Source organism: Rhincodon typus, chromosome 40 (genome assembly GCF_021869965.1).
Source record: "Rhincodon typus isolate 14 chromosome 40, sRhiTyp1.1, whole genome shotgun sequence".
Taxonomy (NCBI): Eukaryota; Metazoa; Chordata; class Chondrichthyes; order Orectolobiformes; family Rhincodontidae; genus Rhincodon; species Rhincodon typus.
Window position 1 is genome coordinate 3992103 of NC_063371.1, and position 12053 is coordinate 4004155.

At 46.8% G+C, this 12053-nt stretch overlaps 1 protein-coding gene across 2 annotated transcripts in view; it reads right to left on the minus strand.

The window, feature by feature from the left end:
- Window positions 1-12053, minus strand: part of sftpbb (surfactant protein Bb) — a 43984-nt gene that overhangs the window by 20009 nt on the left and 11922 nt on the right. Inside the window, exons 3-8 of one of the 2 annotated variants that reach the window (XM_048618751.1) lie at window positions 10070-10144; window positions 8401-8526; window positions 7855-7992; window positions 6405-6494; window positions 2888-3071; window positions 778-911 (exon numbers count right to left, since the gene is read on the minus strand). In XM_048618751.1, the coding sequence (XP_048474708.1) occupies window positions 778-911; window positions 2888-3071; window positions 6405-6494; window positions 7855-7992; window positions 8401-8526; window positions 10070-10144 (747 nt within the window). Of the gene's footprint in view, window positions 1-777; window positions 912-2887; window positions 3072-6404; window positions 6498-7854; window positions 7993-8400; window positions 8527-10069; window positions 10145-12053 lie in introns of both variants that reach the window. The other variant, XM_048618750.1, reaches the window with a different exon arrangement.

Sequence of the window (12053 nt, forward strand, 5' to 3'; positions counted from 1 at the left end):
AACATATGGATGATAATGGAATAGTTTAGGTTAGATGGGCTTCAGATGGGCGCAACATCGAGGCCAGTACTGCGCTGTAATGTTCTATGTTCTATGTTCTATAAAGCAGTGTGTACTACAAGGACTGTCATGGTTTTAAAGGCAGACACCACTGTCTTATCAACGGCAATTCAGAATTGGCAATAAATGCTCGTGTGGCCAGCGATACCCATTTCCCATCAATTAATTTTTAAAAATAAGTCCAACTTTTGAAACTATGAGGCATGTAACTGGGAAGTAACTTTCTGAACGTTTAACTCATTTTAGAAAGGTTGCCTTTACTACAGTTTCACTTCCTTTTCTCACTTCACTTTCATTCATTTGTCAAAGCAAAAGGGGTTGCACAACATACTAGTCTCTGTTCACACCTGCTGCTGCCTCCAGTGTTGAGATTTGCCAAGGGCAGCTGTGTGCAGTTTGCAACCTTCCCCATTTTTTATAGCATTGATGCCAACGGACAATAGGGTGAATAGAATAAAGCATTTCAGTTTGCCTTCATGTCCTTATGGTGATCGGAGTTCATCAGCAATATCAATGAGCAATCAGTACTCACCAGTAAATCAACTCCCAACTGCCCTCTTTCACACAGCTGTAATTTGGAAGGGAAAGACTTTGCACGGTGCCCCAGAGTGTGTCATGTTACAATGAAGCCCTCTTTATCCCATTTGTGAAATCCTGAGGCTGATGCTTCATCTGATCTCCCGTATCCCTTTTCAGCCCTGTCTAGCTAGAACTCACCACAAAATTCGAGATATCCAAGAACGGGTTACAGGTTTCCTGCAGCATTAGATCCATTCTTGTGCCTTTGTTCAGAGCTGCCTTGAATTGACGTACAACGTTCTCACACATGTCACAGGGCATTAGAGGCAGCGCTGTATTGCAGGGAAATGGGAGAGAGAGTCCAATTAAACAGTGTGACGAGATCAACAACAACAATAAATTGATTCTTTTCGTGTTTTAGCCTGAACCTGAGATGGGGCAACATGCTTATAATCTAAATTGTGCCAACTAAACTTCTCTTGCAGTGCATTGGTAAAATAGGTGCAATCAGTGCAAGAGAAAGTTATGAAGTGTCACATGGCACAGAAACAGACCCTTTGGCCCACCTCGTCCATGCCGACCAGATATCCTAAATTAATCTAGTCCCATTTGCCAGCATTTGGCCCATATCCCTCTAAACTTTTCCTGTTCATTCACCCATCCAGCTGCCTTTTAAATGTTGTAATTGTACCAGCCTCCACCACTTCCTCTGGCAGCTCATTCCATAAACACACCACCCTCTGTATGAAAGGTCCCCCTTAGCGCCCCTTTAAATCTTTCCCCCTCTCACCTTAAACCTTTGCCCCTCTAGTTTTGGATTCCCCTAACCTGGGGAAAAAGACCTTGGCTATTCACCGTATCCATGCCCCTCATGGTTTTTTAAACCTCTAAAGGTCACCCCTCAGCCTCAGATACTCCAGGGAAAATAGTCCCAGCCTATTCAGCCTCTCTCTGTAGCTCAAACCCTCCAATCCTAGCAACATCCTTGTAAATCTTTTCTGCACCCTTTCGAATTTCCTTCAGCAGGGAGACCAGAACTGAACGCAGTACTCCAAAAGTGGCCTAACCAATGACCCGTACAGCTGCAACATGACCCTCCCAATTCCTATGCTCCGTGCACTGACCAATAAAGGCAAGCGTACCAAACACCTTTTTCACCGCCCTGTCTACCTGCAACTTCACTTTCAGGGAACCATGCACATGCACCCCTAGATCTCTTTGTTTGGCAACGCTCCCCAGGGCCGTACCGTGTTGGAAAGCCTCCAATGGCTCCTTTGACCATTCCTAAACCTGTCGCCAACAACTAGTTTGAAAGCTTTTGTGCCCCATGTCCATTCAATGGAAAAAAAAAGTGCAATAAGAGACAGCTCCAATTGAGGCCGTCAGAGGTAGAACTGGATGGTTCTGCGGAGAACAGACCATAACAGGTAGGCCATTCAGCCCCTCGACCCTGCTACTCCATTCAATAGGATTGTGGCCGATCCCACATTCCTCACGTCCACTTTCCTGCCCCTTCTTCCCCTTGACTCCCCGACTGATAGATTCTCAATCTGATCTCAGCCTTAAATATACACAATGACTCTTCCTCCCCCACAGCTGTCTGTGGCAAGGAGTTCCAGAGATTCACAACCCTCTGAGAGAAGAAATTGCTCCTCATCTCTTCGATTGGCATCCTGAGACTGTGCCCTCTGGTTCCAGACTCTCCCATGAGGGGAAAACTGCATTGACCCTGCCAATATGTTTCAATGAGATCGCCTCTCATTCTCCCAAATTCTAGTGAGTTCGTACTTGAACCAGCCTGTGATGTACTTTCACAAAAAAGGACAGTGCTTCCGACCATCCAGGTTTTAAAATAAATATCTTAAAAGCAATGAGACAAGGTGGATTGAGATATCTCTGGAAATTGACTCATGAAGATGTCTGTACTGCTGACTTGGAACAACCCCGTACTGCAACGTGATGAAGATTTGACCTCGCTAAAGCACCGATGAAGTCTCTGCTCAGGTCTAAATGCAAGCACGAAAGGGGTGACATCTGTTACTCAGCTCCTGCTTTTTTAAGTGTTGTGTTGGGTAGACTTCAACTGCTGACGATACTTAAACACTGACACATGAGGACCACAGTGTATAATGTTGCAGAGTAGGGGCAGGTCAGAACGAAGAGCAAAAACATTTTTTCAGCTATAATCCGGCAACACATGGCTCAGGAATTGAAAACCTAATGTTTGACGTGTACATAACTGCAGGCTTTGTATTTAGGGGGGAAAAAAAAAGTTGAGTTTTAAAGGGATTCCAACTGGGATACGTACCCAGCTCCTTTGAATCTACGGTGGAACAAATGCGAAGAATGTCACACACAGCCCTGGGCTGAACTTCTTTGGACAGCAGATCCATGGCAGTCTCCCCAAACCTTTCCATAAAACCATGACATTTCGTCAAGTATTTGCCTGTCATTCGAGAGCAGACCTTTCTGGGCAATTTGGCGACGGCAGCCTGTATGTTGGCAGAGACAAGTTTCAGAAGAAGCAAAAAAAAAGCCCCCAAACATTCAAAACAACGTAGACTATTCAGGGCAACAGGGCTTTTGTGTATCGGTTCCTGTTCTGCACATCTGAAAGGAAAAACAGAGAGAAACCCACCAACGTTCTGAAGCCTGTGTGTTTTTCTTCAAATATCAAATGGGTTTGCCAAGCGTTTGAGTAGCTAAACGTTTCAAGTACCAATCCCATTGCACGTGGAGTGAATTCATCTCAGCTAGGAATCTTAATGTCTTGCCCACAACAGATTTGGTAGGTGGAGTCAGCATTGGACAAGCACAGAACCCAATGTCCTGAGAAACAGGCAAAGTCTTTTCAAGGCCAGGTTCAGATGGAACAACGGGTATCATGGGAAGGTAAGGATTTAGGATCCAGCTCTCAGTGCCCGTGTGACTGAAATACTGAGGGCAGGCTAAGCTGCAACCGCATCGCCGTGGGTCTGGAGTCACGTGGAGGTCAGAGCCAAATAAAGACGGTAGATTTCCCTCCCCTAAAATAAAAATCACTAACGAACCCCGGTGGGATTTCACGGACGTCGGTAGGGATACCAGGTTGGCTCAGTTGGGCTGGTTTGCGATGCAGAGAGACGGCAACAGCGTTGGGTTCGATTCAGCGGCTGACCATGAAGGGACGCTCCTTCCCAACCTTTCCTCTCGCCTGAGGCGTGGTGACCCTCAGCTTAATTCACCACCATCGTCTCACTCTCTCTGAGAGAGACTGTGGCAACTTCACCTTTACTTCCCAGTGGCGTTGGCAGTCAAAGTTTATGCCGTAAACACATTGTGGAGCTCTCTGCTTCACATTGCATTGTTTTAACAGGGGACATGGTCTAGATTTTGTCGGCCTCAATCCTGTAATAAAAACTAATGGGAAGATGGGCTATTTTAGCTTAAAATGGCTTTCCCGAATGGCCGCGTCTGCCCCCACCCCAGCCATTTCCTCTCCACCCCCGGCTCCCCCCACCCCAAGATGTTTTTCTCACTCCCCTCAGACATCTCGCCCTCACCAACTACGTAGGCAGCTGGTTCACATGTCCCACAGGAGCAGAAATAAGCGTCCCGTCTCCTGCTAGTATACCCTTCCTTAGATTAAAGGCCAAAAGACCATAAGATATAGGAAGACAAGCAGGCCATTCGGCCCCGTGAGTCTGCTACCCCATTCGATAGGATTGTGGCCAATCTCACATTCCTCACATCTGCTTTCCTGCCCCCTTTGTTCTCGTGACTACAACTGATCAAGAATCTATTGATCTCAGCCTTAAATATACACAAGGACGCTGCCTCTGCCCCACAGCTCTGTGGTGAGGATCCCAAAGACTCCCAACCCCTCCAGGAGAAGAAATTCCTCCCCATCTCAGCCTTCAGTTGGTGCCCCCTTTACTCTGAGGCTGTGCCCTCTGGTCTTAGACTCTCCCATGAGGGGGAACACCCTCTCAGCATTGACCCTGTCAATATGTTTCAATGGGATCGCCTCTCATCCTCCTAAACTCCAGAGAGTTAGAGTCCCGACCTGTTTAGCCTTTTCCCATCAGACAATCCCTCCATCCCTGGGGATCATCCCAGTGAACCTTCTCCAAGCTGCCTCCAATGAAATGATGTCATTTCTAAATTAAGGTCACAGGAATTTCCAAAGCCCTGGGCTCTAGGAAACTAAATGCAGGAAGGCAAGTTGTTTCATTTATGGAGACTGTGGATAGGATCCAAGGCTCCCTCAGACTTTTTTCTCTGCAGCCGAAGCAATGGGTTTGCATGGTGACTGGTGCACACAGACCCTGGGAGTGGCTGAGAGAGGGAAAACGTTGATCGGGACCAGAGACATAGAAAGGCAACAAGAGTTGGGGGGAAAATTTGTGAATTGTTGCTGGAGCCTGCCACTCAAAGCTGGAAATTTGCTACCACAGGTTGAGTGTCTATGTTTTGGAGTTCCTTCACAGTTGAGTTGGAAACTGCATTTTTGTTTTAACGTTTTCAGGGCTGGCGTGGAAATTTGTGGCCCTGCTTGTGACAACTGCAGTAACTCGCAGAGGGACAGCGAGTGCTAATCTCAAATTGGTGGCTGTCCAGGTCACATTGACCCGGAATTTTTATACTAAGGAGCAACTTGAGACCTCGATGCCACATTTGCCCGAGCTAATCTTTACCTTTCCCCATGCCACAAGAAGCTTTTATTGCCCACCTCATGTCTCTTGACAGCATGCGTTCATATATTGTTTTGTCAGTTCCTGAGCCTGTTTCTAAATTGCTCCCAATCCTCAGGCTCACCAATTACCTTATAAGCCTCTTCTTTTGGTCTAATGTGGTAGTTAACTTCTGTAAGCCCACAGTTGAATTGCCTCTCTCATTAGGAGTTTGTGCCTGAGGGGAATGTATCTGTTGTCGACCATGTGACTCTTTAAATGCCTATCGACTGTCACTTGTATTTTCCCATTCCGTCAAAACCAACTTCCCATGCATGACTTTAGTCACAGGACCCTAGTTTCAGAGTTGACTGTATCACGTTCAAACTTCAAATGTGAACTCAATCATGTTATGGTCACTATTTCCCAAAGCCTCCTTTCTTGCCAGGCAAGTAAGACTGACTCCCTCCAAAGCCTGTCCTTCATCCACAAAAGTCAGGAGTGTGATGGAATACCCCCCACTTGCCCTGGATGGGGGCAGCTCCAACAACACTCGAGAAGCTCAATACCATCCAGGGACAAAGCAGCCCCCCGCTCGATTGGCCCCACATCCACAAACATCCCACTCCCCCCACCACCGACGCTCAGTCACAGCAGTGTGTACCATCTACAAGATGCACTGCAGCAACTCACCGAGGCCCCTCACACAGCACCTTCCAAACCCACGACCCACTTCCATCCAGAAGGACAAGGACAGCAGGTTATTTGGGAACACCACCCCCTGCAAGTTCACCCCCCGAGCCCCTCACCATCCCCGACTTGGAAATATATCGGCCGTTCCTTCAGTGTCACTGGGTCAGAATCCTGGAACTCCCTCCCTGAGGGCACTGTGTGGGAGTCCCTACACCACAGACTGCAGCGGCTCAAGGAAGAGATTTGAGTAATTAGAGACGGGCAAAAAGTGTTGACCCAGCCAGTGACACCCACCTCTTGTATAAATGAAGAAAAGAGACAGGAGAAGGGAATGTGGGTGGGGATGAACAGATGAAAATTAAGACCAGACCCATAGATGGCGACACGAACTAACTACCCCCTTTTGGAATCAGGATTGGTAGTTTCGCAGAATCAGTGTGTCAGATTTTTTTTTCATCTTACCTGGAGATTATAACTCACCTCCGTTTTCCCCTCAGGCAATAATCGTTGCAATTTCTTCATCAGAAGGTGACAGGATTCACACGTATATCTATGTTTGGGAAGTGGCTCCTGCTTCAACAGGGAGAGATAATGGGAGCTGTGACAGTTGACGTAACTATTCCAACTGAGCACTGTCATGAGCTGAAGACTGCTAGCTATGAAACGCTAACTTGGTTATATCTACAGCTGAGAGAAATCGCTTGTACACCAGCTCCTTTCCATGTTAGGTCATGTGAGTGCCTGTCATTCCCTTCCAACCTATCACAGTTAGTGAAGAACGTTATCTAAGATTACAATTATATCTTGATCAGCTGGGCCAGTGAACAGAGTGGCAGATGGAGTTTAATGCAGATGGAAGCGAGGTGTTGCATTTGTGGGAAGACAAACCAGGGCAGGGCCTACACAGTTAATGGCAGGGCCCCTGGGGAGTGTTGCTGAACACAGAGACCTGGGGGTGCTGGCACATACTTCCTCGAAAGTGGAGTCGCAGGTAGACACAGTAGTGAAGGCAATGTTTGGTATGCTTGCTTTCATTAGTCAGAGCATTGACTGTAGCAGTTGGGAGGCTATTTTGCAGCTGTACAGGATATTGGTTAGGCCACTTTTGGAATACTGCGTTCAATTCTATCTCCCTCCTATAGGAAAGATGTTATTAAAATGGAAAGGGTGGAAAAAAACATTTACAAAGATGTTGCCAGGGTTGGAGGGTTTGAGCTATAGGGAGAGGTTGAATAGGCTGGGGCTATTTTCCCTGGAGCATCGGAGGCTGAGGGGTGACCTTATAGAGGTTTATAAAATCATAACAGGCATGGATAGGGTGAATAGACAAGGTCTTTTCCGCAGGGTAGGGGAGTCCAAAACTAGAGGGGCATAGGTTTAAGGTGAGAGGGGAAAGATTTTAAAAAGGGACCTGAGGGGCAACTTTTTCACACAGAGGGTGGTGCGTGTATGGAATGAGCTGCCAGAGGAAGTGGTGGAGGCTGGTACAATGACAACATTTAAAAGGCATCTGGATGGGTACGTGAATAGGAAGGGTTTGGAGGGATATGGGACAAATGCTGGAAAATGGGACCAGGTTAATTTAGGATACCTGGGTCAGCACGGACGAGTTGGACCGAAGGGTCTGTTTCCGCACTGTGAAGTGGAGGGACCAGTGTTGGACTGGGGTGGACAAAGTCAGAAGTTGCATGACGCCAGGTTACAGTCCAACAAGTTTATTTAAAATCACAAGCTTTCCGAGCCTCGCTCCTGCATCAAGAAGAGAGCGTCCGTACTGTACATCCCTAGCTAGATGCCTGAAATGGATTTGAATGCTGCACTGGACAGCTTTACAGTGACTAATTAGATTAGATAAAATAAAAGCAGTCCCACCCTCTGTTACTCAACCTCAACCAAATCTGGAATCCACAGCCTCTGCGATTAATCCTACCTTGATTCGTCTCCAGACTTGATTTGAAATCGGTGAGAAGTTGTCTACACCCAGCTTGGCCTTGGCGGTGCCATCATAGAGGGATTCCTCCTGCAGAGACTTGCACAAGCCAAGGGCAGCACACAATGCATCTGGTTCCTATTAGAAGCCAGGGCAAAGAAAGGCATGAGGGATTAAAACGTGGGAAGTTACTTTGCACTAAACAGTTCCTCTCATCTCCCTTTAGACATCCCTTGCCTCCTGCAATAGACTGGGTCCTGGTTTGGTTTGGTGTGGTTGAGGTGGGGGTGGGTTGGGGTGTTAATATTTGTCAATACTTTCTTGCACTAGTTGGCCTGTAGCTTTCCAAACTAGTTTTGGTTTTGTCCCGTATGTAACTGCCCTTGAAATGGGCGAAATTGGCCACTCTCAAAGCACTGTCCTTTCCATCACCTCGTCGCTCCCATGCAGCTAATATCCCCTTCTCTCCCCTGCACCCCCCCCCCCCCCCCCCCCCCAGTGCCTGCATTGAGACCCTGCCTGTTACATCCACACACACGCACTTACCACCTCTTTCTCAAGAAGGTCAATGATGATCTGTAGGTAGGTATCGACAAGGTCATTGCACTTATCAGCAAATTGTTTGATGGGTATCAGATTGCAGCCTTGGTGCAGAACCTTTTGCACGGCATCCTGTTTCAAAGAGCAAACAAAATCATTTCAAACATTGCAACCACCTTGCAAAATGTAGTATTAAACAGACCGAACAAAAGTACAACATTCAAACTGTATCGTTTAGGGTGCTCCCTTCTCCCTCACGTCTGTCTTAGGCTCCTCTTAAAAGCGCGACTAACTTCCATATTGGCCAGCAAACGTTGCTCGCAGCATGCTTGGGTCTTCAATCAGACACATCTGTCACACCCCACCCAGTGTAAGAGCTTGAACTGTCCATCTGCTTTGGCCCGTAGCAAGACCAATGGTTGCATTTGTTCTTGGCATTGTGAGCGGCAGTATCAAGCTCAGATAGAGTCAAACAGCATGGGAGATGATGGCCTAGTGGTATTATCGCTGGACTGTTAATCCAGAGACCCAGATAAAGTTCTGGGGACCCAGGTTTGAATCCTGCCACAGGAGATGGTGGAATTTGATTTCAATAAATATCTGGAAATAAGAGTCTAGTGATAACCAGGAATCCATTGCTGATTGTTGGAAAAACCTATTTGGTTCCCTAATGTCTTTTAGGGAAGGAAACTGCCATCCTTACCTGGTCTGGGCCTGCTTGTGACTCCAGACCCACAGCAATGTGGTTGCCTGTTAACTGCCCTCTGGACAATTAGGGATGGGCAATAAATGCTGCCTGGCCAGCGATACCTTCATTTTGTCAATGATTAAAGGGGAATAAAAAGCATGGAAACAGGCCCTTCGGCCTAACCAATCCGTGCCGACCATAATCCCAAACTAAACTAGTCCCACCTACCTGTGCTTGGCCCATATCCCTCCAAACCTTTCCTATTCATGTACTTATCCAAATGTCTTTTAAACATTGTAACTGTACCCCGCATCTCCCACTTCCTCTGGAAGTTCATTCCACACGCAACACCCCCCCCCCCGTGAAACAAACCCCCCCACCCCGGACCTTTTTAAATCTTTCTCCTCTCCTCACCTTAAAAATGTGCCCCTTAGTCTTGAAATACCCCACCCTAGGTATCCTGCCATTCACCTTATCCATGCCCCTCATGATTTTACAAACCTCTATAAGGTCACCCCCCAACCTCCTACGCTCCAGGAAAAACGTCCCAGCCTCCCTCCATAACTCAAACCCCCCATTCCCGCCAACATCCTGGTATATCTCTTCTGAGCCCTCTCCAGCTTAATTATATCCTTCCTGTAACTGGGTGACCAGAACTGGACACAGTGCTCCAGAAGAGGCCTCACCAACGTCCCTGTACAAAGTCAACATGACGTCCCAAATCCTGTACTCAAAGGAGTGAGCAATGAATGATGTACTGATGATTACATATTAATGATGAATTGGCCGTCCCAAATTGTGTGCTCCCCTCTCCTTTCTTTGAAAGCCAGACACTGGGACAATATTGAGGGAGCTCTTTGAATGGCAGTTCATCTACTGTGGTAGCTTTTCAATGATCTTCTTCCTCCAGTGGGAGATGCTGGTTATTTTACATTAATATATGCCCCATGGTCTTCCCTCATGGATCGCCTTTATTCTGAGCAGTACCTGCACAGTTTTGTCCTTCACCATGTCAGCCACAACCCCCATGAACCTCTTACACAAGTCGCAGATGTCGTCATTCTGAAAAAGAAAAAAAGAGAAGAAATTTGTTGGAATTCTTGTTTGCGATTAATGTTCCTCCCAGTCTTCTTGGCGACACTGGCCTGTACAAATGTGACAAAACACTGGGATAATTTGGCTCCTTTTCAAACAAAGACATTTGGATTTGAAGGAAAATAAATAGGTATTTATTTTCAGGAGGGAAATTCATTGCATATTCATTTTCAGGAAGGATGTGGAGGCTTTGGAGAAGGTGCAGAAGAGGTTTTCCAGGATGCTGCCTGCATTAGAGGGTAGGAACTATAACTCGGGTTATTTTCTCTGGTGTAGCAGAGGCTGAGGGGAAACTTGAAAGAAGTCTGTAAAATGATGAGATGTGTAGATAGGGTTGACGGTCAGAATCTTTTTCCTCAGAGTTGAAATGTCTAAAACCAGGGGGCATGCATTTAAGGTGAGAGGGGAAGAGTTCAAAGGAGATGTGAGGGGCATGTTTTTTCATGCAGAAAGTGGTAGGAGTTTGGAATGTGCTGCCAGGGGTGATGCTGAAGACAGATAAAACAGGGGCATTTAAGGGGCTTTAGATAAACACAAGGATATGCAAGGAATGGAGGGCAGGCAGAAGGGATTCGTGTAATTTGGCGTCATGTCTGGCACAACATTGTGGGCTGCAGGGCCTGTTCCTGTGCTGTAGTGTACAATGTTCTGTGTTCCAGGTACCTGCAAGGTAAAGGATCCTTTCTCCAATGAGTGTTGTTGTTCCCACGAGTGGAGAGGTCAGACAGTGGAAAGATTTTAAGTGTTTATTCTAGGGAACAGTTGTGGTCTGGGCTGGAGGGAAGAGTAAGCAGGGCCAATCTTTGCTCTCGAGAGGTTGCAAACGGATCTGTTTTACACCTCTTCTCCTGAAATGGTGGATGAATTTCTAAGATGGCCGTTTTCTTTTCCTCCTCTGTTTCTGTAGTTTCTTATTGCTTTTTTAAAAAAAATACTTTCCTGTGGTCGTGGGGGCAATGGCAGTGATGGAGTGTGGCAACGACTGGGACCCCAGTGCGAGCCCGCCTGTGGGTGGCAGGTACAGATGGGACTTAGCCCAGCGCGGGTGAAAGAGTGCCCAGCGCGTGGGGAGAGATTGAGCCCTCATCGGGAGAGCCCAGCATCGAGCGACTGCAGGCTGGACTGTAAATGTTTAACTTTATTTCTCGATTCCATACGGAGGAGAATCGTATTAATGATTTTTGTTTTAAACTTGTTTTTTTACTCAGAAAAACTGTCATGATGAGCTTTTCAAACCTCTTTACTTTTCCGAGCATCTCGTATCCAGGCACCTTTGTACCTAAGATGGTGCGTTATGTGGCAATATTGTCCGCTTTTCACCATACTCCTGCATTGGAGTGTGAACGACAATAACTCCTAAATCTACGTCTAAATCCAAATGGAAACACCCAAAGCCCAAAACGTGTGTGTGGGGGCGGAGAGGGAAGAGGGAGGAAGTCAGTGTATGTATGTGTTGGGGGGAGGGGTAGGAAGGGAGTTGAGGGAGTTCAGTTCTGCTTTCTTGCTTCTAGATACTCAGGGCCTGAACTAAACAAGAAGAGGGAACTGAGAGTACTGTTAGCTTATTTTACGGATCTAGGAGTGCACTCATTGCAGCCTTTTGCCATCTCTCTTTGAAGAAGGCCACAGAATACTGTTTGCGAGAGCAGCATTAAAACATAAGAAAGAGGACCATAAGAAATCAAAATACAATCTAGATGAGCTGATCACCTCAGACGTGAAGGAGTGTTGAACAGGAGAGGACGTACAGTCGTTAGATCTGAGCATCAGTGGAAATGACATTATTACTGAGAGAGAGAGAGAGAGAGACCAACTTACAGCTTTAACACGGCCAATCCACCCTAACCTGCACATCCCTGGGCACTATGGGTAATTT